The sequence below is a fragment of the Pan paniscus genome, chromosome 4 (assembly GCF_029289425.2).
Source record: "Pan paniscus chromosome 4, NHGRI_mPanPan1-v2.0_pri, whole genome shotgun sequence".
In the NCBI taxonomy this organism is placed as follows: domain Eukaryota; kingdom Metazoa; phylum Chordata; class Mammalia; order Primates; family Hominidae; genus Pan; species Pan paniscus.
The window spans coordinates 166400506-166428231 of NC_073253.2; the positions used below are offsets into that span (position 1 = coordinate 166400506).

Sequence of the window (27726 nt, forward strand, 5' to 3'; positions counted from 1 at the left end):
AATTTTAGTGTACAAAGGAGATAATAAATGGTTGCTCTATCACTTACTTGTCAGTAACACCTCCATTAACCTTTCATATTAAATGTAAATGTCGCACTCCACTATTGGATGCCCTCAAGTAAGATCCTCAACCTGCTCTGTTGGCCTTCTCTTACATCTCCTCTACACATTCACTCTCTGAAACCAAAAGTTCTACTTCTTGAATATACCCTTCTCTTTTTACCATGAGGCAAACCAGTAGTTACTGCCATGTTTTGAGTGCCCATTGTGATTCAAGAAGGTGTTTTAGCCTGGGCATGGTAGCACACGTCTATAATCCCAGCACTTTGGGAGGCTGAGGCTGGCAGATCGCTTGAGCTCAGGAGTTCAAGGCCAGCCTGAGCAACATGCAAAACCCTGTCTCTACAAAAAATACAAAAAGTAGCCAGGCATGGTAGTGCACAGCTACAGTCCTAGCTACTTGGGAGGCTGAGGTGGGAGGATCACTTGAGCTCAGGAGGTCAAGGCTGCAGTGAGCCAAGATCACACCACTGCACTTCAGCCTTGGTGACAGAGTGAGAACCTATCTCAACAACAACAAAAAGGTGTTTGGTGCTTACATGTATTTTTGCTTATTACCTAGTTTTAATGTAGTGGTTAAGAATACAGATCCCGAAAAAACAAATGTCGTATGTTCCCATTGATAAGTGGGAGCTAAGCTATGAGGACGCAAAGGCATGAGAATGATACAGTGGACTCTGGGGACTCAGGTAGAAGGAAGGTAGGTGGGGTGAAGGATAAAAGACTACACAATGGGTAGAGTGTACACTGCTTGGGTGATGGGTGCACCAGAATCTCAGAAACTGCCACTAAGGAACTTATTCATGTAACCAAAAACCACCTATTCCCCAAAAATTATTGGAAAAAAAAATACAATAAAATTTTCAAAAAGAGTACAGATCCAGAGTTCAACTCCTTGTTTATTTTCATACCTTGGCTGTGCAGTCTTCTAGCTGTGTGACAATGGACAAGTCACCTAAGCTCCCTAAAACTCAGTGTCCTCACCTGTAAATGGAGATAATAACAGTAACTATTATAGTGCTGTATGAGAATTAAAAATAATAACATGTAAAGCAGTTAACACAGTAACTCATAGTAAGCTCTTAATAAATGTCAGCTTTTTTATTACCAATGAACTTCTTGTCATTTTCTTCTCATTCAACTCTGCAAGGTCTTTTATAAATGGTGAAAAAAAGTGAAGTAGCTCTTTCAGATCAGCAACTCAGAAAGTAATTGGCAAAGATAGGACTTGAAACCAGAACTGTCTGGCTCCAAAATCCATATCTTTCCCACCACACTGTTGCCTTGTGCTAATCCCTCTACCTGAAAAGTGTCCTTCCTTATGTCTAATTGGAATAATCTTTTGAAACCCTATCAGGTGCTGCCTCCTTCACCAAACTCTCCTTGATCCCCATCTAAATGTGATCCGTCCCTCAAAATCCTCAATTTGTCATTTTTACACAGCATTATGCTACAGTGACTTGCACACTAAACCATGAGTTCTTTGACACCAGGATGAGGTTAGACCACTGTTTCCCGTAAAACAGAGCACTTTGCACTAAGTAGATACTTAATAAACAGTCACTTGAACTGAAAAGAGGTTGTTAAGGTCGCAGATGGAAAAATCTGCCTAATCTATCCAGGAATTATTTATTTATGTGTCTCTAGGCCAGGACCTATAATAGACACTGGGTTCAAAGAGTTATATAAGACAAATTCCTGGCTGGATACGGTGGCTCACGCCTATAATCCCAGCACCTTGGGAGGCCAAGGCGGGTGAATCACCTCAGGTCAGGAGTTCGTGATCACCCTGACCAACATGGAGAAACCCCATCTCTACTAGAAATACAAAAAGTACCCGGGTGTGGTGGCAGGCACCTGTTAGCTACTCAGGAGGCTGAAGCAGGAGAATCGCTTGAACCCAGGAGGCAGAGGTTGCAGTGAGCCAAGATCACACCATTGCACTCTAGCCTGGGTGACAATAATGAAACTCTGTCTCAAAAAAACAAATTCCTGCCCTCAAAGAACTTGCAATTTGATAGAAGCACTTTGAAACCAGAAAGTAATTATTTTTAATGGAGCCGTTAGAAAATCAAATGGAGCAAAAACTTAAGTAATGCAAATGAATTCTTATTTACTATTTGTACAGATACAGTTGTCTCCTCCAGCTGCTGTACCAGTTTAGACTACATCGTCACCTACCTCTTCAAGCACATAGCAAAAGAGGGCAAGAAGCCACTTCGATGCAGAGAGGCTACCCAGGCTGGTCAGAGACTATTACATTTTATGCAGCAAAACCCAGATGTCCTGCAGCAGGTAACTGGTGGTTGATCACCTGGCTTAAGAAACAAGTGTTCCCAGAAGCCATACCTGGCCCCAAATTTATCTTAGAGCAGCTGGTCTTGCCAAGATTTTTTACACTGGTAAAAAATATATATATATATTGTCTGGGAGTATTTTCCCTGAAAGTGGAGGGAAAACACAGGCCTTAGGATTACCCACCCTCAAGAAATACCTGGGTTGTTCATCTCACCTCAGTGGAGCTAGAATTCAAAAAGAGGATAGTTTTTCCAGAGGCCTGAGAAAAATTAGACAAAACCGGAACTGGAAACAGCCTCTGATTTCTCTCCTGGTGACTCTGATAATGTCATCTTAAGTTTGCCTTATGAATACTCCGGTATATTGGGAAACTACAATTTGCTGGGCTCCTAGTGTATGCCAGGCAGCTTGCTAGGAATTTCTCATTCATCATATCATAGTTGCTATTTTTCCCATTTTAAAATGAGAAATCTTGGTTCAGATAGGTTAGGTAATATGTTCAATAACATCTAACTAATAAGTAATAAAACCACTATTTATTTTCTAGTGTATGTTCTAACTAGCTAATGGGTTAGGTCCAAGTTTAATACCATTTTTAAAAAACTCACTTGTGCAAATAATAGTAACGGCATGCATAAGAAATGAATATTGCAAGGTGCAGTACCTGTAGTACCAGCTGCTCCAGAGGCAGAGGCAGGAGGATTGCTTGAGCCCAGAAGTTCAAGACCAGCCTGGGCAACATAGCAAGACCCCATCTCTAAAAAAGAAGATTTAGGCCAGGCACGGTGGTCACGCCTGTAATCCCAGCACTTTGGGAGGCCAAGGCAGGCAGATCACCAGGTCAGGAGTTCAAGACCAGCCTGACCAATATGGTTAAACCCGTCTCTACTAAAAATACAAAAATTAGCCAGGCGTGGTGGTGCTCACCTGTAGTCCCAGCTACTCGGGATGCTGGGGCAGAAGAATCATGTGAACCTGGGGAGGCAGAGGTTGCAGTGAGCTGAGATCACACCACTGCACTACAGCCTGGATGACAGAGCAAGACTCCATCTCAAAAAAAAAAGAAAAAAAATTTAAAAATTTTTTTAAAAACATACATGTCAAAAATATTTCAAAAAGAACAATACCATTTTTTATGGCTATACCATCACTATATTTTCTTTTCTTTTTTTTTTTTTTTTTTTTTTTTTTTTTTTTTTTTTTTTTTTTGAGACAGGGTCTCACTCTGTTGCCTGTGCTGTAGTGCAGTGGCACAATCTGGGCTCACTGCAACCTCTGTCTCTCAAGGGCTCAAGCGATCCTCACACTTCAGCCTCTTCCTGAGTAGCTGGGACTACAGGTGCACACCACCACATCCAGCTAATTTTTTTTTTTTTTTTTTTGGAGAGAAGGGGTTTTGCCACGTTGCCAGGCTAGTAGGCTAGTTTTGAACTCCTGAGCACAAACAGTCCTCCCACCTCAGCCTCCCAAGGTGCTGGGATTACAGGTGTGAGCCACTGCGCCTAGCCCTATCACTGTATTTTCTAATTCCACTAAATTTGGAAAGTATCTTCATCCTGTTTTCAGTTGTTTTCTTTTGCCAAATTACATCCATAATAGTTTGTAATTTGCAAATGTAAACACATCAATAGTGTGTTGCTATATGACCGTTAGGGAGCAAATAAGTTGCCTGCAATCATCAGAAAATGTTGGCCGGGCGCCGTGACTCATGCCTGTAATCTCAGCACCTTTGGGAGGCCAAGGCAGGTGGATCATGAGGTCAGGAGTTCGAGACCAGCCTGGCCAATATGGCGAAACCCTGTCTCTACTAAAAATACAAAAATTAGCTGGGCATGGTGGTGTGTGCCTGTATTCCCAGCTATGTGGGAGGCTGAGGCAGGAGAATTGCTTGAACCTGGGAAGCAGAGGTTGCAGTGAGCGAGATCACACCACTGCACTCCAGCTTGGTGACAGAGCTCCATCTCAAAAAAAAAAGAAAAAGAAAATGTCACTGTATATCAGTAAATGATGAAAATAGAATGAGACAGCTATGAAAGAAGGTTCCTTCCTGGCTGCCATATTTTGCTAATATTTAAATGAAATTATGTAAACTTTATTTGTGGTAATGTTTCAGTTAACCAATTATTTTCCAGGGATAATGGATGTCATTCATATTTTGTGTAACTAGGCAAAGGGCTGTAGACCTATAATTATTTGGTGTGACCCTGGAACTGTTACAACATGTTGGTAATATAAAGGAAAAAGGAAGGTATCTCACATTTAGTGAGAACTTATTATGTGTCAGGTGCAAGAGCTATTAAGATTCATGAGATATAATTTCTCTCCTTACAAAATTTCTTGCCATGGGACAAAGAGACAAGTAACTCACCAGTTATTTGATCATTTCATTAATATAGTGATGACAAAGAAAGTGAAATACAAGGGGAGGGAGTATTGTCAGAGAGTTCTCCTCATTTAGACCCCACAACAACCCTGAAAAATGGATATCAGCATCCCCATTTTACAGATGAATAAATTGAGGTACAGAGAGATCAACTGGAAAGTGGTAGAGTTGGAATTTGAAGCAAGGTCTGTTTGACTGAAAAGCCCAAGTTCTTACTACTCACACCATTGGTATTCAAGGTGAGGATAATATCTCAGCTTCACCTGGAATGGCTTTTCAAAATATACATGCTATCAAAATGTCAGCGCGTCTCTCCTCCCTCCCCACCCCACCCAAATGCAGTAACCACTGGTACTGGTAGGAGTGTGTCACAGCCCTCATGTGTTTTGCATGAAGAAGGTTGAGGATCACTGACTTAAAGCATGTCCACACTGAAGAAAAAAAAAAAAAAATTCATGAATTGGCTAGGAATCAGACCCAGCCTTTACCCCACCATGGCAAGGGACAAGTCTGCCACCAAATCACTCCTTCCAGCACTCAGCCATAATCACAGTATTGTCCCATAAACTTTGGCAGAAACTTTTAAGTTGGTAGAAAATTTTAGCACAAATCAATAGGCTATGGCCCTAGACAAAATACCATATCATGTTTTGCAAAGCAAGTAATGTGGTTGGGCAGGAGACAAATCAAGTTTGTCTTTACTCAGAATTAGCGTGCATTTGTTGGTTTAAGTAATTTCTGTGTGTTAATAATACTTGTTAATCCTTCACTTTATAGCATATGACTAAGTAGTGATATATCTTTATTAACAGTGGAATACTTTCTATTTATTTGGAATGTAGGCTTTCAGATAGCATTTTAAATATTAATGACTGGGCTCTGGTAGTCAGCATAAATATGATTTGCATTAGCACTAGGTTATATCATCTTGAGTGCCTCTGATGTCAGCTATTAGGTATAGTAATATCTGACATCATCTCCTTAGGTTACTGACAACTTTGACCTCTATTCTTATGCACAGTTTCTGTCGTCTCAAAAGCTCTTTTGAATTGATTTGAAATTTTGACTCTTCCCTTTATGAGGCAGTAAAATTGATAATTATTCAGATGGGAACAGAGTGCTGAGTGAAAAATCAATTCCACCCGCTCTCTGCTGCGTATAAAATTACTTCTGAGTCGGCTGGACTGAACGGATGGCCAGAGTAAAAGCAGCAGGCAAGAGTAGTGGGAAGAATTAGCTGGACAGAACTAATAGCCTGAAGGGATGGACTTGAAAAAGAGGGAGTGGGCCAGTTGGGGGTTATTATTAGCAGGGATGGGTCCCATTGATCATCTGTTTACATCAGCTTTCCAAGACCTTATAAATCAGCCCTGAAGAGGAGCAGAACCCAAGATTCAGCCTGTTACCAGTGGGATTTTGTATTGGATTATTTTCATTTTCACACTCAGATGAAAAGTGAGCCATTGATTATTCATTGGTTGCCCATTAAATGCTGTTTTTAATAGATGATTTGCCTATTGCAGAAGGTAATGAACAAGGTTGCTGCTTTATAACTTGAGGTTTCAGTTTTCAAGGCATCTGTGTTGGTTAAGTAATGCCTAACCCTATTAAAAGGAATGGATTACAAATTGCTTAACAGTGCTGAAAAACTAGACCCTAATGACTAATTGTGCTTGGAGTTTAGAGAGGGTTTGTCAGCTCTTTAAACTAAACTGATGCAATGATACTGCAATTATTTACTAGTTTGAACTGTTTTTCCCCCCAACCTGGGCCTATTTTGCTGGAAGCATAATTGCATGAGGAATGTTAATTCCAAATTGCAAAAGTTATCTCCTCAAGCTTCCATAGTAAAGGAAGCATGAACCCCCACATAAAGGTTTTCCAACATCCTTACAGGCCTTTCCATTTGTGTATAGCAGCCTGGGAAAGATATTTTATGTGCCTCTCACCTGGAATTGTGTTTATTATTCTCTTCTATGTGGCTTTAGAGCTTCAAAATTTTTTTAAATGTTCTCCAAATAATCCATTTTTCATATTTTGCAAACAACTCTAACTTTGCAAGCATTAAAATTTAGTCCGTATGAAGATCCATTGTAAGTAAGTGAATCTATTTGAAGTAAAAACGATTGCGTCACCAGCGTTGCTTTGACCTAACAATTGAGAAAAACCCAGTTTACAGAAATGAAGGTGGAAAATTCTCCAAGCATTTTTATGTTATTAGAAGGATAAACTAAAAATTTAAGGAGAGACCAACCGTAACAGTGATCAGATTACTAATTACTACTGATTAGTAGCAGATAAGACACTGATCTGCTACAATAATTTGGAAGACAACATTTCTATGTGAAATTTTTTCAGTTTCGTCACTGGTCAGTAAGTATTTGTATCTATAATACATAGTTATAGATACATAGCATTCATTTCGTTATATCACAGTGAAAGATTTTGCCCAAATTAGGTAATGAAAGGGTGTGTTTTATAGAATTAGAGGGGCATCTCAGAGATATGAGTAATTCCTTATGAGATTATTAGAATAAGACACTGATCCTGAAAGCTTCTCTAAATCAGAATTCCAGTTAAAACTAATTGCTCTAGAAAGAGTAACACCTTCCACAGAAATTAGCAAGAACTATTATGCAATTAATTTGTTAAGAGTGTATTTTTAGCAATTATCGTCTTGAAAACCTTAATATATTGCATAGAGGAATTAGAGCAGTTAGGGTTGAATTCATCTTACTCTTGTCTATTTATCTATTTTGCTCAAATCAACTGTACTGAAATCCAAAAGAAATTCTAATTGTGATTTTCTTTCTCTCCCTTTTCTCCCTCCTTTTTATGTTATTTCTTTTTTTTTTTTTTTTTTTTTTTTTTTTTTTTTTTTTTTGCTAACATGGCATTTAACTACAAATTGTGAAGAGCTGTCAGGAGCTATAAAAATCATACTTCAGTAGGGACTTAAGCTGAAAGAACATTCACCCTTTTCCTCAATCAGTCAGTCAGTCAATGAAAATTGCTTTTGTATAGTGCTCTTCATGACATGCATCCCAAAGTGAATTACAGCAAAAGGGAAATCATCTGCTCTTTTTTCATTTCTGTGTTTAGACTGAAATGATATTGCTCAACATTTTGACATACTAACCAAGACATCTTTCATACTTAAGATTCCATTCCATAATACTGAGTAGGAGAAAATGCAGTCGCATATTTAACTGATGTTGAGATTTTGGCCTACAGGAACCTTAGCAAGACTCTTACAGTCAAAAACACTTAAGCAGATGAAATACAGTCATATCTCTTGTCCTCTTAAAAAGAATAGTCAGATTTTCTAATGTTAATAAAGACATTTCCAGTGATCCTTAAATAAAAAATATGCTCTTTATGTAACCCATTAGCTCTCTCTGGTTGATTTACAACTTTATTCTCAATAATACAGTAGTATATTGATATCAAAAACAAGCTGAAAGAACATTCACAACTGGATCAGGTAATAACGGATTTAAAAAGTTTAAAGGAAGCCAGGGATATGTCATTAGACACTGAAATTGGAAAATAGGAACTCAAATTTCATAACAGAATTTTTGCACATGGTGCTACAATCTTGGTTTTAACAGCAATCAATGCATATATTATGCATATACATAGTGGGAAGAAAAATAATATTGGCAAAATGTAAGTGCTTCTATTCACAATAGCACATGGAATCAACCTAAATGCCCATCAGTGGTTGATGGGATAGAAAATGTGGTACATATATACACCATGGAGTACTACACAGCCATCAAAAAGAAAGAGATCATGTCCTTTGCAGCAACATGGATGGAGCTGGAGGCTATTATCCTAAGCGAACTAACGCAGAAGCAGAAAACTAAATACAGCATGTTCTCACTTACAAGTAGGAGCTAAACATTGAGTACACATGGACATGAAGGGAACAACAGATACCGGGGCCTACTTGAGAGTGGAGAGTTGGAGGAGGGTGAAGATCAAACAACTACCTATTGGGGGTACTGTGCTTATTACCTGCGTGACAAAGTAATCTGTACACCAGACCCCTGTGACATGCGGTTTACCTATATAACAAACCTGTACATGTACCCCGAACCTAAAATAAAAGCTTTAAAATTTAGAAATTTAAGAAATAAAATTTTTCAAATGTAAGTGCTTACTATCTGCAAGCACTAGCTTAACTTACTTACATATGCATTATCTGGTTTAATCATGACAGTATCTTTGTGAAGGTGTAGTATTATCATTACCATTTTACAGATATAGAAACTGAGGCACAAAAAAAAATAGGAAACATTCCCAAGGTCACAAAGTCAGTAACTGGAAGAACTAAAATTTTAGCTGAAATCTGTTTAACTGTGGGGTTCACATGCTTAAACACAAAGCTATCTCTGTTCCTTTGTTTAGTGGCTTCTAATCTGAAGTACGTATGTTTTGAGCACATAAAATGAGGCAAGTTGAGTTTCCAGTAAGTCCCACTGGGGCCATCCTTAAGGTAGAATGGTTTAAAGCAGTCATTCTATACCCCAGCATTATACTACAGCCAGGACAAAACAGATGGGCAGCGACCCAAAGAGGCAGCGGGCAAGGGAGAAGGAAGTGGCTTTGCCAGTTGCTGCAGAAAAAGCCCTGTGGCTCCCACCACCACCAAGACAGACCTAACCAAGCTTCCACTTTCTTACGCTAGCTACACCCACACCCATTCATTAATTTTATAGCCAGATGTTGAAGGTATATAATTTAGTAGGACACGTAGTCTTGAGAAGGTCAGAATCTAGTTGTACAGCTGTGTTATAATGCCCTTTGTGACTTTTCTTTAATGCCTCCGAGGTAGCTCTTGAGGTTTAACCTGATTTTTCCAGGACAGAATCAATATGGCAGCTGTGAAATGATGATAGGGAAGCACCATGTGCTTTGCATCTCTCTCCCATATCCAGCACATCTCTCTTCATTGTCCTGACTTTCACCACTGATTCATCAGCATAGAATGCCATTTTTAACCTCTTTCTGGTTGTAAACTGCTTCTGTTTTCTAAAGGAAATTTCTGCTGTTGAGTACCATTAACTCTATCAGTGGTCATTCTTAAGGTCTGAATCTACACCTGAGTTCCTTTGACCCTCCTTCTCACTTTCCTACCCATTATAACTATACCAGGTGTCACAAACTAAGATGCCTGTAGGGCCGAGAAGCAGAAAACCTGAATGAGGTAGACATGAAGGAATCCTCAAGTTGAGTGCACATCTCTGTCTAAAGGGGGCAGCCTCAGCACACCTCCAGCTAATTGTTGCCTTATAAGAAGGTCAGACCCAGTGTTGCCAGATACATTGAAATTTCTCCCTTGAAAAACAGCCAGAAATTCAGATTTTAAATGTAGCCACTGATTGAAAATTAAAAAAAAAAAAAAATAGAAACATTTGGCAGGCCAACACTGTATGCCTGGATACCAGCTTTCCACTTCTGTAGTATACAATCTTAAGGAATTTCAGAACTAAGATCTCCCAATGCATGATACCTTGTATTTCTCACAGCCAACCCATACAGCACCGCTACAGTGATATTTTTATTTCCATCTGTTTTTTTTTTAAACTTCTGAAGCATACTTTTTTGGTTAGTTTTAAAAGGATGTAGTTATTTTGATTTTACTTAATCTGGGGCTTTGGGGGTTATTTCTTAATTTATTTTGCTCTTGCTTTTACTTTTACTATACTTGTCTACTGGAACTTAAAGGGGCCATTTTATCACTTTTGGGTTACATCTTTGCACACAAGGAATACAATAAACAGGCGATGAAGTGAAACTCACCTAATACTTTTCAAACTTTCTTTTTCTTCAAAATAGCCAGGTTTGTTTGAGATAAAAATAAAGTTTAGTTTGATCAAGTGTGTGTGTGTGTGTGTGTGTGTGTGTGTGTGTGTGTGTGTGTGCGCGCAAAATCTAACTACTGAGGATCAAAATAAAATAAGAGGTCTGGGACTGGACAAAAGTATCTAGGTAACAACCAGGTAATAAAAGTCCAAAAGAGAGTAAACCTCTTAAGAATGAAAAATTTGTGACCATTGCCTCAAGAGATCCGTTTAGAAAGTTAATGCTTATAATTTAAAAATAGAGAAACACTAGTTTTTTTAATATTAAGATGACATTTTACCTATGATGTTATGAAAGTACTTATCTATCTTTTCAAGAATGATCTAGTCCAGATCCTTTGTTATTAACCATATCTTTGCTATTTTAATTTAATTTTTATTATAGAAATATTTGATGAATGACTATTTCAATGGTAACAAAATTGGTATTTTAAAACAAAAAACAATTAAAAAATATATTTGTTATTGATTTATAAGTCATCAAATTAACATTGTAGCCATAAGAATACATATTTATAGAGTGATTTTTTTCTCCCTCAAAGATCACCTACATCCTGATACTTGTCCCAGCACCTACCAGAGCCTGACACTTCATGATAGTCAATAAGTGTTTGCAAAGTAAACCCCCAAAATATTAGTTTTCAGAAGTATGATCTGCAGGCAATGATTTTAAGTATCAAACCTAGTGTAGTCATAGACTGCTACATAATAAACCAAATGGAAATGCTAAGAGAAGATTATATCATAATATACTATAGAATAACCCTGCTGAACTTCTACAAGAAAATTTTATTCTAAACATGGGTGAAGAAAGAAAAAAGTACTTCAAATATTGTTCCAAATGGTTAACAGAACAGAGAGGAACCCCCTTCCCAACCCCCACTAGGACATGTGTTTTTCTACCTCTAAGCACAGTTTAAGGATGTAACCCATTGATAGCATAACTTGCCTTATTAATTGAAAGGGATGGAATCCACCAGATGTACCCAAACCAGCAGAGAGTTGGGTGACTAAGCAACAGCAAAGACACCATATTGAGTGAGCCAGAATCCAGTCTCCAAGTCATTTATTTCAGCCAGTGACAATACATTTAAACTCCTGTGCCTCAGCAGTGATTGATGGTTTAATATCATATATAATTTTTTTAATGAAGGAAAACCATTTAAATATGTTACCATTTGCACTGGTATTCTCCTATGTACATAACTGCATTTAATCATTATGGGGATTGTTTTTATACTTGTGTAATTTGTATCCAAGAAATAACTGTCAAAGTCATCTCATGCTGTTGCTGGAAATGGTACAGTGTGCTTCATACTTGAATAGATTCATTCTTCCTTGTACATAATTAAGAGTATTGGAGCTTTCACTATTACCACATAGGAATTCCATGTTTACATTTCGGAGAATGAAAAATTAGCCACAATGTGCTTTTTCAGGTTCCCATTTTCTGAGGCTATGATATTTAAGCACCTTAGTTTTGTGCCAGTGTATGATTTGAAGAGTTTGATTTTAAGACTTTTAATATTAAAATACATAATAAAATTTTATTATCTAATTACAAGAGGGTTTAGCCTCTTATTAAAGTTGCTAAATCAGGCCTAGATTAGCATTATAATGGCACAGTTTGACATGGAATACTCAAAAGTCAAGTTCGAGGGAGCAGAGGGTTTTTTTGTTGTTGTTTTTGGGGGGGGGTTCCCCTACCCCCACCCCTCACACAAAATAACATGGATGAAATGCACGTATGGAAACAAACAAGGAGCAATTTGGAACGCTGAAGAAGGAGTGGAGGTGTCAGTCTAGGATGGTACCCTTAGGCAAGGCAGCTGGTATATGTAGCCTTTTGTTTATCTGCTACTGGTTTATGTAGCCTTTAGGCCGGCACCAGAAACAATCACTCCTACAGGGTCAGCTGCTGGTCAGAAGCAAAGTAAGAAAAGATTTTGCGTCCAAACACAGCAGCCGTAATTTCTGTACAGCTGGCACCTGCTACTGGTGCACAGCATGAAGGTGAAAGGTCAAAGAGGCAGTTGTTCAAAACTCAAGAATGGCTTAAAGGGACTTGTAGATTAATCTGCTTTATTAACTTCTGTATATTAGATAACTATTGCTGTGAATGACAGTACATCTTTTTGAATAAGTCACATCTCTTTCTCTTTTAAATTAGCTTTTGAGTAATGAATATTAAATAGAAAGCATTTCAGGGGTAATTAAATGAAAACAGAATGATGTCATTTTACAATTATATTTGTATGTTTATAGAATAGGGGAATTATAATGTTTTACAAGGAGCTAAAAGAAAAAAAGAAGCCAGCTCTTTGTGAAGAAGAATTTGGAATACATAAGCCACGTATCCATTTGGCTTTGTCTTTAAACTAAAAAATATGATGTGGTTTGGAACTTAGTGTGAAGTCATTGGGTGCCAGTGGCCTGATTTGGTATTCTCAGGGGCTCCAAATGCTTTCCTTATAAATTAAAGGGGACTGTAATCTGTCATCTCTCTTTTATCTACAGTTTAGCTATTAGTCTGCAACAAATGTTCTCAGGATAGCAAAGGAGTGGTAAAAAAATAAACAACAGCCGTACCTTTTTGCTCACATTCATGTAAAGCAGATAGAGAATATTTCATAAGGGAAGAAAGGACAGCTACACAGGGTTAGCCCAATAATAATTAGGCATGCTTTATAACAGTCACTCACAAGTATGGCAAATGGCAACCAAAATGGTTTTTAACCTCTTCATTAATAGTGGTTGGCATAATTGCTATTATTTTAAATCAAGAATAAAAAGAATTCACTAAATGTATCTTAAAAAAAAAAAAAACCTCTGCAAGGAAAATTTCTAACCCATAGATTAAATACTAACCCCAACTCTGGGAAGCGTTTTAACAATATGTATTCAAAAGGAATTGCTTTTATCTGTTGACATTCAGTGATTTTTGGTTTGTCTTTTTTTTTTTTCTTAAGAATTCTCAGAAAAAGAAGCACTGCAGAGAACATCTGTGTCTTTATGCTAACATAACACAGATAGCAGCATTTATGTCTATTTCACACATAGAAGTTATTTAGGATTTCACTTGCACTCCCAAGTTTTGATACAAGTGCAGCCTTTCTACTCTTAGTGTTTTTATGACATAAGAAAATGACACCTAGGATCGTCTCCCTGCATCACACAAAGCTAGCCTAAGACTTACCAGACAGATCCTAAATTTGTATGACTACCACAAAAAGGATGGCTACCTTGGCCAGAAAATAATGATTCAGTAATGTTTTCTTACCATACTATTCCAAAGAACCTTCATATATCCTTCTTGAAGACCTAAGCGTTTCCTTCATTCTGTAACAGAAGCCTTATTTCCTGCAGGGTTTCTGGGACATAAGATGTCGCTATAGAAGGAAAACCTCAGGCTCGAACAGAGAATTTTAATAAGAATGATTATGATGAAAAAAAAAACCACTAGAATCAATTATATGCTAGGCTGTGTGCTGAGTGCCTTACGTATACATATATGTGTATATATATATATATTTATGTCTTACAGCTCTGTGAGGTAGGTATTTTATCTCCATTTTGTAATCAAAATATTGTAATTATAGCTCTGAGAAGTTAAATAACTCACCCAGTATCATACAGCTAATAAGTAGCAGAACCTGTGCTCTTAACCACTGTACAGTACTATTAACTAACTGGCCTAGAAACAGGATTGGCAGTGATGGAAGAGTGGCAGGAAGAGCCATACAGCATTCTTCAATCAAGAACTGAATTGAGTCTTCAGTCCTTGAGCCTAGGACTTCTTTCTTTTTTTTTTTTTTTTTTTTTTTTTTTGATTTTTTAGAACTGATTGGACAGGAGGTAGACATTTGACCCAAGCTGGCTCAGTTTGAGTCGTTCCTCCCTAGATTTAGAAACTGGCACTTAACAGATGCTGGTTGCCAGGCACAGTGGCTCATGCCTGTAATCTCAGCAATTTGAGAAGCTGAAGCTATTTAGGATTTCACTAAAAGCTGAAGCAGGAGGATTGCTTGAGGCCAAGGGTTCCTGACGAGCCTGGGCAACATAGCAAGACTCTGTCTCTACAAAAAAATTAAATTGGCCGGGTGTGGTGGCTCACGCCTGTAATCTCAGCACTTTGGGAGGCCGAAGCGGGTGGATCATGAGGTCAGGAGTTCGAGACCAGCCAGACCAACATGGTGAAACCCCGTCTCTACTAAAAATATTCAAAAATTAGCTGGGTGTGATGGGGCATGCCTGTAATCCCAGCTACTCGGGAGGCTGAGGCAGGAGAATTGCTTGAACCCAGGAGGCAGAGGTTGCAGTGAGGCGCCATTGCACTCCAGCCTGAGACTCCATCTCAAAAAAAAAATTTATGAAGATGCTGGTCAGCCACTAGTCCTCACCTAAATTGAAGACGTGAAAACTCAAGAGCCATGAGGCAGCCATTCCCTGCCATATGCTCAGAGAAATAGCCAGTCCTAGAGGAGAGAAAAAAGCAGACATGCCGAGGATCTCAAATGAGAGGCCAAGCAGCCCCAGAGAAAGAAAAAGACTGAGAAATACCCTGCCAGCTGCCTTGTCCATGGTTCCAAGCCCTTGAGAGACTTAACTGCACTGCCTTGTCTGGGGGTGAAACTACCCCTTATAGACTTAAGTTTTATCAGAGACCACTCTTGACTCGGGAGAGTTGTGAGGACAAAATGAACCAATGAGTATAGACTTACCTAACACAAAGAAAGTATTCGATAAACACGTAAAATTCGCCTTCACTTTGAAAAACAATATGCAGGTACCACTTTTTTGTGTCCTTGAGGGGAAAATATCCCTGCTATTTATACTATAAATGTGAAAAATACCCTTTCAGGAGATTCCAAGCCCAAGACGTCTTTTCAAAGATAATTTGATTTTGAAGCCATATCACTGAGATCTTTCCTGGTCCCATCCCTGTGTTTTGCCTTTCTTAATGTTCTTTCTGTGATAAGCATTCTCAAAATCACACTCACTGGACTGGGTGAGGGCATGGTGTGGTGTGAGTTTGAAATTCTTGGCCCCAAACTGACTTTTTTCTTACCTGTTCTTCCTGCATACTTCAGGCATTGCCTTGCAGTGGCCAAAATGAAATAAATCTAATTTCTTAGTCCATTATGTGCTATTATAGCAGAATACCGTAGATTGAGTAATATGTAATGAACAGAAATGTATTTGCCTCACAGTCTTGGAGACTAGGAAACCCAACGTCAAGGGTCTGCATCTGGCAAGGGCCTTCTTGCTGTGTCATCTAATGGAGGTGGGTGGAAGGGCAAGAAAGAGCACCAGGAGGCCAAACTCAACCTTTTTATAAAGAACCAATCCCAGAATAATGGCATTAATCCAAGCATGAAGGCAGAGCCCTCATGCCTAATCACCTCTTAACGCTGTTGCATTGGGGATTAAGTTTCTAACATGTTCTTTTTGGGGGACACATTCAAACCATAGTACCTCATAATTCTTCCCATTCATATAATGTCTTCATACCTAATGTCTCTGATTCTCACAATAACCCTAACAGGGAGATAAGGCCAACACGGATTTTTTTTTTCTAACTGAGGAGTCTAGGTACATCAACAAATTTAATCCTGCAGTGACTGTATGAGAGACCTATGCAGAGATTCAGAGATGTGTGAAAGAACTTGCCCAAGTCACACAGCTAGGAAATAGTAGCATCTAGATTATAATTAAGGCTTCTTATCACTAGATCTCACACAGTTTTTATAATACCACACTAAGTTTTCGCAGGGCCTTAACCTACTATTTCTCTGTGGCATTTCTTCTTACCTTTTCATCCCTGTCTAAGAGAGACAGCAGAGTAAATGAGAAGGTTTCCCCTGCCTTCATTTCTCTGCATGGAATTGTGAGTGGTGTGAGAAGCTCTTTGAATTTCTTCAAAGAATGGCACAGTATAAAGTAAGAGTGGGCTTAATAAATCACATGACTTATTTATTTTACAGTTATTACTGGTTTTTCACATACTTGCAGGTTAAATTATGTGATTCCCAAAGTGTAGTGTGCTGTAGTGTGCTGGAAATGTGAATCCAACCTTTACATTCATTTCTCTCTTAACTCATGGAAAGTTGTTTTTTGGGCTTTTTGGGGGTTTTTGTTTTTGTTTTTGTTTTTAAATAGGATATCACCTTGTCGCCCAGGCTGGAGTGCAGTGGCACAATCTCAGCTCACTGTGACCTCTGCCTCCCAGGCTCAAACGATCCTCTCACCTCAGCCCCCCAAGTAGCTGGGATTACAGTTGTGCATCACCACACCCAGCTAATTTTTTTGTATTTTTGGTGGAGACGGGGTTTCACCATAGTGCCCAGGCTGGTCCCAAACTCCTGAGCTGAAGTGATCCACCCACCTCCCAAAGTGCTGAAATTACAGGTGTGCACCACCACACCTGGCCTTAACTCATGGAAAGTTTAACCAGCAGTAGCCACTGATGGAGCTGTGAGTTTATATAATGTGTTGAGGAAGACTCCTTGTTTGTTTGTAATCTTATCACTATTTGAAGAACAAGGTAAAAAGAGGTTCCCTCATCCTCTGGCCTTTCATGAATTAATGCTGCCTCTTATGCTTTGCAACCTAGAAGAGTTCTTGCTTATTCTCTGTCCCTTGACACGCTTAGAAGAATATAGACTGAGTGCTTTCAAATGACTGAAATTTCATCCTCCTTTCTAAGTTTTTAAATTGCAAATTCTCCATATTTGTTGGGACTTTCTATTTTACAGCAATCAGGGCAGACAGGTTTTACAGTCGGTATACCTGGTTTTGAATACCAGTTATACTATTTGCTAACTGTATGTCCTTGGAATAGTTACTCCACCTCTTGGAGGATAACACCACCTCACCCAAGGGAATTCTATAGCTTACCTGAACTGGCCTCCAGGATCAGATAACTGAACCACTCCCTCCTGTGGTGTCATTCCCAGACTTTAGTTAAGACTCACTGTCTTAGATTCTCTCCCAGTCCATCACTCCCTCAGCCTAGTCTGTAGTCTGGAACATTGGTACCATGGAAAAGGAGAACATTTGAGTATATACTTCGTTGAGATCCTGTAAGCAAAAAATGTCAAGTAAACTCCCAAGAAAGACAGTGATGGAAAGTGCAAGGTCTGAAGAGAAATCTCTTAGGCACCAAGGCAACCTACCAGAAAGAAAACCCTAAAAAAGAGCTCAGTGTGCATGCCCATATTTAATGTGGCTTCTTATTTTACATGGGGCAAACAAGTTCCACTAAGGTCAGGGAACTAAAAGCATCAATTAGAGATAAGTGCATTTAGGGATCTCTCTGAACCCCTTAAGACTGGAAGGAAACAGCTTGATGGTTGGGCAGTAGAAGATTAATAAGTACTAAGGCTACATGAGCCCTGAAGGCCGCAGAGACCACACTTGATCCAATTCCGTACCAAGGGTGCTTGACACACAGTAGGAGGTCAGAAATTCCTTGAGCAGTGAGTAAGTGTGAGAAATGAAGAGGGAGGGGAAAAGACAGAAGGAAAAGTCCCTAGCACAGCACCAGACACACTGTAGGTCCTCAATAAGTATGAAGTTACATGTGTGCACCTAGCACATAAAAAGAGCTAATAATAGAATATTATTGACTTGAAATAACACAGGTGAAAGAAACCTTGTAGATAACAAGAGGCATTCATAGTCCCTCCTGAGGCTTAGCCTGTTTTGGAGACTGCACTTTAAGGGCAGAAGTTCCACGCTAGGCCATTTAGTACACTTACCCCTCAAGAGAGTAAGCCCTCCCTCCCCAACTTCATCTTTTTCCTTGGCCCCTTGCATTGCAGAGAGCCTGAAAACAAATTGACAGAAATCTGGAGGAAAGTAACTCAAGTGATTTAGGAGAATGGAAGGGCTGGCTTATCGGGGCAGATTAAAGAAGCTAAATATGTATAGCTTACCTAAGTGACAACTAAATGGGGCATTTGATAAGTCTATAAATACTTGGAAGATGTAAATGCCAAGAAGGAAAGGGAATTACTTAGCATGGCACAATGGACTATTGGCATAATGGAATAATATTAAGAAAGGGAAAATGAAGGTTGAACATCAATAAAAAGCTTCCTGACAAACAGAACTATTCCTGACAGGGTACACTATTAAGTTATGTGCTATAGGCCAAGGGAAGTAATGTCAGTGCCATTTCTCAGAGTACTGGCAACAGAGCCAGTAAGATAGGACCCAAGAAGTGTCCTCTTGACGAAGGCACAGGAGCCAAGCAGGAAACCTTCTGTGTCTGTGGCTTCCCAATCCTAGAAAAGGAAGAAAGCTGCATGTTGTTGTTGTTGTTGTTGTTGTTGTTGTTGTTGTTGTTGTTGTTAGATGGAGTTTTCTGTCGCCCAGGCTGGAGTGCAGTCGCATGATCTCAGCTCACTGCAGCCTCTGCCTCCCTGGTTCAAGCAATTCTCCAGTCTCAGCCTCCCAAGTAGCTGGGATTACAGGTGCGCACCACCACTCCAGGCTAATTTTTTGTATTTTTAGTAGAGACGGGGTTTCACAATGTTGGCCAGGCTGGTCTTGAACTCCTGACCTCAGGTGACCCACCTGCCTCGGCCTCCCAAAGTGCTGGGATTACAGGCGTGAGCCACCGCACCTGGCTGAAAGCTGCATCTTCTTGGGAAAAATCAGATGGCCCAGACCTCCTAAAGGCTCAGACCCTGTGGAGAATGGTTAAACCAGCAGTTCACTACCACATCACCGCCAGAAAGATTTATTCAGCTTTAATGGCACCCCATTTCCTGCACACAAGATCTGCGCCCAACCTATGTAATCACCCTCATCTGCCACCAGTACTCCCCATCCACCCTTTCCATTCCCACAGAACTGCTCATCATTCCCCCAGACTCCTCTCCAAACCTTTGCACCTGCTTGCCCTTCTTCCTACCTGACTGTCAAACTTCTCTTATTCTCAACAACAGATCCAAATGTCACCTTCTCTATGAAGTCATCCCTGGCTGCTTCCAGCCCTAGGCAGGGTTAGCCTCCTCTGGTTTCTAAAAGCCCCTTGTGTAAGCTTCTGTTTATGGCCACTTAAACTGTATCTTCTGCCATTGTTTCTATACTGTGTATCTCCTCCCCTACTCAACTGTAAGCTCTTTGAGGGCTGGGACTGTGACTTGTTCATCTGTATATTCCCAGGGTTTGACACAGAGCCTTGCCCAAATTAGGTGGTCAGTAAATGTTTAAATGAAGAATGAGGTTCTATTCCCAACGCTTTCAGTCACTAGCATTCCTTGGGCTATGTAATTATTAGGGAAAAAGAGCTTCCAAATCTCAGTAGCGTCTTTGAATCATCTCCCTGGCCTCTTGGCCAGCACTTTCTGTGCCATTAGATAACTATAAATAAAAACTCTCAAATCTGAAAATTCTGCATGGTTTAAATATAAACTCTAATACTTAATGGAAAATATTTCTGAAGGGTCCCATGAATTGTCCACAAGAATAATTTTCCCCCATATGAAAAATGAAAACATTTTGGATCCTTTTGTAGTTCATGAGCATGATGATTGGGTGTTCACGTGCGTATGTGAACCCTAAGCAGTGTGCATATCCATGACAGAGATAACCATAAGCACATGTTTATATTATTCAGTAATAAACTCTAACTGAGGCCATTCAAAAGAAAGAGACTGGGGAAACACTGTCTCTTACTCACAGCTCTTTCTCCGCATCTATGTTTTTGTGTCTGACTCTGTCTCTGAGAGTTTCTGTTTCTTGGTCTCTCTCACAGTCTCTTTCTTCTTGGTACATTACAATATTCATTGCACTCTCCTTTGATGACTGCATGAGACGCCCTCGTGCCATTACGCTTATGCTGTTCTGTTGTGAAGTACGATAATAATTGGGAAATGTTTGGTGACTAAACAGTAACGTGGTGTGCTGTTTCCCCGCTCCCTTCCTTGATTTTGAATGGCCTCAGTTAGAGTTTACTTTCTCACTGAATATTTACTATAAACGTGTGCTTGTAGCCATCTCTATGATGCATATGCACGCTGCTTAGGGTTCCATTCATTGCCATAGCCACCTAAACAGCAGCCACCTCTACACTACCTGTAGCATTTCTGGAACAGTCTGGCATCCTTCTCTTCATTGGAAGTCTTGACTTTGAGGCCATGTTCTTTTTATTTCATTTTATTTTATTTTATTTTATTTATTTTGGAGACAGAGTTTCACTCAGTCACCCAGGCTGGAGTGCAGTGGCATGATCATGGCTCACTGCAGCCTCAGCCTCCAGGGGTCAAGCAATCCTCCCACCTCAGCCTCCTAAGTAGCTAGGACTACAGGCACACACCACCACACCTGGCTAATTTTTGTATTTTTTTGTAAAGGTGGAGTTTCACCATGTTTCCCAGGCTGGTCTCGAACTCCTGAACTCAAGCAATCTGCCCACCTTGGCCTCCAAAGTGCTGGGATTACAGACGTGAGCCACGCGCCCAGCCTGAGGCCATGTTCCTAAAGCTCTGAATTTATCCACAGCTTCAGTATGTTTCTAAGGTTATGCTTCTTAGAAATATTTCACTGGGAAGAAAATGGGGTATGCAGTCAAGGATTCTGGCCATTTCTCTCTGTCTCTGCTACCCTACCCCTCAACTCCCCTCATTTTGAATTTCTTGCAGTATCTAAACTTCTTACCTTGCCTCTGGTACTTACCCGTAATTGCTGTTCTCCAGAACCTAATCAGTATTGTTCTAAATGGCAGACCTCATCATGTCACCTTCTCCTGGAAAATTCTTTGAAGGCTACCCTTCATGTATTAGCCCAAACTCGTTTCTATATTCAGCATGGCATAAAAGCCCTTTTATAGCCTGGACCAAGCCCAGTCTTCTACTCCTTGCCCCTTAAATCTACTCCCTGCCACTCAAAAGGTCTTTTTCAAAAACCTCCTGTGCATGGGCTGTTCGTTCCTCAAACATGCCAGGCTCTGTCTCCACTGTCTTTTCTCATTTTATTTCCTCTTCCAAATATATACTTCTTCCCAGGTAATGCTATATGCGTCTTTTAAGATTCAACTTAAAATCACCTATCCTATGAAGATAGGCTGGTCTTTTTAGATAGAATCAGAGCACATGCGCCTGTGTTAGTCTCTCTTAAGCTTGCACACATTGTTTGCTAGTGGGGGGACCCCCAGAGGCTGGTATAGGCCATTAAAGGTTCTAGAACCTATGTGGTAGTCATTCAGGAAGTACCATGAACCAAAAATAAGTGTCACTTGAATAAAAATTAGGGGAAAGTGGCTTTGGAGTTGAAAGTTATTCCTCAAAAATACAGATCTTCCCTCATTCCTACCCAGAGGAAATTTAGATGGTATTTTTGACAAGTAATCCTTAATTTTTACATCAAATCAAAAAGTGTTCGGTTTGATATTGGCAAGAGTGAGAGTTTCCCAAATAGTGCTGAGTGGCAAACTCTTCAGCCTTCCAATGCCCCAGGTTTTCTGGTTTTATTTTAATGCAGCAAGCTGCTTTATGAGATCTGCAGCCACTTGAAATATGATTTACTACTCGTAAAAAGTTTCAAATGGATAATGAAGATTCAGGAATGAGACTCACAGTGGTGTAGTGTAGTCAATTTTGTTGCTGTTGCTCCACAGTACATCTCTGCCATTGAAATGAATTATTTATCATAATTTATTTCAACCATGGAAAATAAAACTGCTTTCATTGTGATGTGTGCAGTAACATTCAGACTAGACACATTACATGCAGTACTCTCAATTAATCCTGAAGTTTCATTCTAACTTTATCTTCTTTCTTACAAGCTAGGAGACTGACAGGTAATTCTTTCCCCAGTAAACTGTGATTAAAATGGATGTTTTGAGAACTAGGGGTAATGTTGGTAATAGAGTAAATTGAAACAGCAAAACTAGGTTGTGTTTTTCCTTAGATGTAACAATGGTTGGAAGAGTTTTTTAATTCTTGAAGCAATTAATCACTTTGAGCAAAAGCATCCCTTAGCTTTCCGTAAGGAGGGGATGGCAGAGTGGGGGATGAGTTGAGGTGTGGAAGCATGCAGTGCTAATATATGACCAAAACCAGCTGAGTTTCTTGGTCCTGAGGTGCTTTTGAGGTAAAAAGCTTCCTTTTTTAAGAGCAAGACTAGCATTGTGCAAAGAACAAGTTGGCAGGGATCCCCAGTGATTCCAGGGGAGAGCAGGTCATCTGTAATTGATTGCAGTCTTGTTTTTTTAAAAGAGAGGTGCACCTCATCCTGCATTTCATTTGACTTTTTTTTAATTTAAAATGCTAAATACTTTTATTATAAGGCTACAAAAACACTATAAGCAGTTAGTAATGTTATTTATATATATAGATAATTTTAAAATTTAATGTAACTTAGATGGTAGAACTTAGTTAATCCAGGCAGGAAAATATAACTAATTATATGCTTATTTATCCATTATGTTCATTTTTCATAGCATTCCACTAATATCACATAGGCGAATAGCAGAGAGAACAATTGATTTCTTTTCCCTAAAGATAACTATTATCTAATTTGAGCAGGATCACATTTCAATATCTGCTGTACACATGGCCTCAGGAACAGCATTTCAAAATGACAGAAACCCCCTTACTTCCACAAACCCTGAAAATCTGGAAGCTTTTTCTCTTTCAGTAGCACTCAGATTTTGCCTAATCCTGGGTCTCCAACCAGGGCATGGGGCTTAGGTGAAATTGCTGTGGAGATGGGTAGGTTTCTCTGCTTTTTCAAATCCTACTCTACTGTAAGCAATCATGTTTTTTGTTTGTTTGTTTTTGTTTTATTGTTTTTGTTGGGGCCAGCCTTCCCCTTCTCTTTTACTGACCATCTGAAAGGCCAATGACAAGTGCCAGAAAATTCCTGAGACTCAGAAGCAGCTCAAGCAGCTCTTGAAACTTAGGTGCATTTATTATTGGTTGTTCCTCAAAACATGACCAACTTATTGAATCAGAATGAAGGACAATCTAGCTTGGTCAGAAGTACAGATAATTTTGTATCCTATTCCTCTTCCCATTAAGGCTGACAAATTAAGATTAACAGATTGGCCGGGTGCAGTGGCTCACGCCTGTAATCCCAGCACTTTGGGAGGCCAAGGTGGGTGGGTCACCTGAGGTCAGGAATTCAAGACCAGCCTGGCCAACATGGTGAAACCCCATGTATACTAAAAATAGAAAAAAAAACAAAATCAGCTGGGTGTGGTGGCCCGTGCCTATAGCCCCAGCTGTTTGGGAGGCTGAGGCAGGAGAATTGCTTGAACCCCGGAGGCGGAGGTTGCAGCAAGCCGAGATCACAACATTGCACTCCAGCCTGGGCAACAGGAGCGAAACTCCATCTCAAAAAAAAAAAAAAAAAAAAAAAGATTAACAGATTAAGTTATCCTATTCTATGGTGCATACCCTATTGGGCACAGCTCTGATCATCCTTTTTTTTTTTTGTCCTCTGCCCTCCCCAACCCCCACCCCCTATCCAGGTCCAGACACAGGGATGCTTTGTCATTGGTCTCTCACCTTTTCTTTGGTCTGTCTTTTTGGTCTGTCCTTCCTTCGCCTAAACCAGAGCCTTCTTTTTTGTTGTTGCTGTTGTTTTTTGTTTTTTGAGATGGAGTCTCACTCTGTCACGCAGACTGGAGTACAGTGGTATGATCTCAGCTCACTGCAACCTCCACCTCCTGGGTTCAACCAGGCTGGACCAGGGTTCGTATTATCACTTTAGCTTCAGTTTTGTCTTTATGGTACCAATGGGGAGCAGGAGGGAATAGTCTGAATTTTTTTCTCCTGTTTCTTAGAACTTTATGGAATTTTTTTTAGTTATATTATTCAGTATGCTTAACATTAACAATAAAAAGTGTTCATTTTACTCAAGGGAAATTGGCTTAATTTACTAATGCTTCCTATTTTGTTAATTTAAGTTGCTGTGTACATTACTTTTGGTGGGAGGAAAGTCATGATTTTTATCAAAATGTTCAGTGGACCATTTTCCAGAGACAGCCTGTTAAGGCTGCCATTGTTCATCATGAGAGTCTGAAAATGTTGACCAACTCTGCTATAAAAGCCTTAGGTGGGAGGCAGGAAGGTCTGCTGAGAACTCTCCAGGAATCACTACCCTGGATTCTAACCACAAGAATTTCAGTGGTGGCCTCACTCATCAGTAGGCGGCAAGGGTGTCTGAATGGAGGAGGTACACATGGACCACATACCTAAGCGATTCACTGAAGGCGGAAGAATGAGCCATGGCCAGAAGTGAGCCTTTTTTGTCACACCATCAGTCCTCCAGATGTGTAAAGTAGGTCGTACTGCCTCAGCCACTATGCTGGTGGTCTTGGTCCTCACTCAGACAAGACAGTGGCAGCCAGCAGACTGGCATGATGGACTTAGGCAGACCTATGCACATATCCCGGTTCAGCTTCACATCCTGGTAGCTGCAGTACCTTGAACAAGTTACTTATTTGCCCAGAACCTCAGATCCTTAGTCTATAAAATGGGAATAATATCTACTTCCCATGGTTAGTTGAGAATTAGAGATGGTGTATGCAAGTGCCCAGCAAAGCACTGAGCACCCAGAAGATGCTCCATAAATGAGGGCTATTATTGTTGTTGGATGGTGGGAATACTTGTCAGGCACAGCCTACTCTTAGGTGAAAGTTCTTGTCATTAGAAATGATGGTGCCCTGGCCTTTGACCTTTGCAACCTGCAAGCCCCTACAAAGGCACTCTCTGGAGCTGGCTATAGGACAGCAGTGGCATGGAAGAGTTCTCAGGCTGTACACACAAAAACAAGATCCTTGCAAATGAACAATGTATTAATTCCAGTATGTAACCATTTTAAGTTTTAGTCATAGATTAAGACAAGAACTTCCCTGTTTTCTGTACAGTGCCCTTTCAACTCTATAGCTCTTTATACTTTACCTTATGATACTTCATTCATCCTTTTGCATTTATTCATTTATGTATTTACTCTTTCAGTTGCTCTTTCCTAAATCTCTGATGTGTGCCAGTGCCTAACCCTAGGCCCTGGGGATACAGTACCACAGGAGTTTGCAATCCAGTCTCCCCACCCCACTGCCATTGCAATCATCACCCTGTACTCATTCAAGTTGGCTTTTTCCATTTTCTCAGCCTCTGCTCCTATTTCTCCAACCATCCTGCTCTTTGATAAGGTCCAGCCATCAGATTCTAGACCCACTGAGCCTTCAACTTTCTTAGAAAAAAATACAGTTCACTGTCTAGCAGTAAAGCATCCAACACAAACCACATCTTTGTCTATTCTATTTCAGCAGGAGACAGAACACACGGGGTTTAAATTGGGCATTTCGGCCAGGCACGGTGGCTCACTCCCAGCACTTCGGGAGGCTAAGGGGGGAGGATTGCTTGAGGCCAAGAATTGGAGACCAGCCTGGGCAACAAAAAGAGATCTGGTCTCTACAAAAAAAATCAAACCATTAGCCAAGTATGGTGGCACCTGCCTGTAGTCCCAGCCACACAGGAGGCTGAGGTGGAGTTGCTTGAGACCAGGAGTTCGAGGCTGCAGTGAGCCATGATCACACCACTGCACTCCAGCGTGAGCATCAGAGTAAGACCCTATCTCTAAAAATGAAAATGAACAGGCTAGGTGCGGTGGCTCACGCCCGTAATCCCAGCACCTCGGGAGGCCAAGGCAGGCAGATCACTTGAGGTTAGGAGTTTGAGACCAGCCAGGCCAACATGGTGAAACCCCATCTCTACTGAAAATACAAAAATTAGCCAGGTGTGGTGGCACATGCCTATAGCCCCAGTTACTTGGGAGGCTGAGAGAGTAGGATCACTTGAGCCCAGGAGGCAGAGGTTGTAGTGAGCTGAGAGCGTACCACTGCACTCTAGCCTCGGTGATAGGAGTGAAATCCTGTCTCAATAAATAGTGAGCATTTAGTTACCGCCTTGCCATAGAGAAAGTATGACTCGGGCCAGACGCAGTGGCTCATGCCTGTAATCCCAGCACTTTGGGAGGCGGAGGCAGGTGGATCACGAGGTCAGGAGTTCGAGACCAGCCTGACCAACATGGTGAAACCCTGTCTCTACTAAAAAAATACAAAAATTAACCGGGCGTGGTGGCACGTGCCTGTAATCCCAGCTACTCAGGAGGCTGATGCAGGAGACTCACTTGAACCCGGGAGGCGGAGGTGCAGTGAGCTGAGATTGTGCTATTGCACTCCAGCCTGGGCAACAGAGTAAGACTCCGTCTCAAAAAAAAAAAAAGAAAGAAAGAAAGAAAGAAAAAGAAAGTATGACACAGCGTATTTGGGTAGGAAAGTCCAATTTGCTTTATGCTTGTGCTTTACATCCCATGTTAGGGTAGAAGAATAAGAGAAGAGCTGGGGAATGAACAGAGATACAGATCACACAACATTGCTTTGTTTTACTTTTCCAGGTCAGATATTTGTAGAGTAATTTTGTGTTTTATTTAGAATTACAGGTTTTCAGAACAACAGAAACATTGTCATTCAAAATCCTTACAAATAACATGTGCCAGATCAAATAAGGATGCTTTCTGAACTGTTTCCTATTTTGGTTGTATATGTGTCTGTGTTTTACTGCAACCCTCGACAAAGTTAGATAGTTGTGAAGAGACTATAATCTCATTTATCTGTATCTAATCAGGACATGAATTGGGGCCCTTCATTGAGCGATGAAATTCCACTGGGCTAGACCTGAGAGAGTAGCTGCAGTAGCAGTGAAGGAGCAGTAGATTGAATGCCTACTATGTGGCAAGCACAGTATCAAATGCTTGATGTATATCAGAGAAGTTATTCCTCACAGCAGCCCTTTGAAGTAGCTGTTATTGTCCTCCATTTTATATGTAAAGAAAGAAAGGCTCAAATAAGTGAAATGACTCGCCCAATGTCTCAAGTTAAGTGGCAGGGCCAGATTGGGGCTCCATTCTGATTGGCTCCAAAGCCTGGCTTTACCATACCACGTTGGTTTCTCTTCATTGAGAGAAATTTCCTAAAACTCCTGCCAAATCCTGTGGGAAGAATGGAGGAGAATGAGGAAGCAGCTGAGGCGGTGTGGGGCATGCTTTTCCTAAGTGGACCAAGTCATACAACTCTGCCTCAGAAATGGGCCCTTT

The 27726-nt window shown here is 40.3% G+C and overlaps 1 protein-coding gene and 1 pseudogene across 5 annotated transcripts in view; both read left to right on the forward strand.

Annotated features, from left to right (window-relative positions):
- The window catches only part of RANBP17 (RAN binding protein 17), a 422731-nt gene that overhangs the window by 382964 nt on the left and 12041 nt on the right, over positions 1 to 27726 (forward strand). For 4 of the 5 annotated variants that reach the window (XM_003810928.4, XM_034960953.3, XM_055112861.2 and 1 more), the window contains one exon: positions 2189 to 2355. In XM_003810928.4, coding sequence (XP_003810976.3) covers positions 2189 to 2355 — 167 coding nt within the window. Of the gene's footprint in view, positions 1 to 2188; positions 2356 to 7657; positions 8828 to 27726 lie in introns of those variants that run through there. The other variant, XM_055112862.2, reaches the window with a different exon arrangement.
- On the forward strand, positions 20126 to 20179 carry LOC112440005 (small nucleolar RNA U13; annotated as a pseudogene).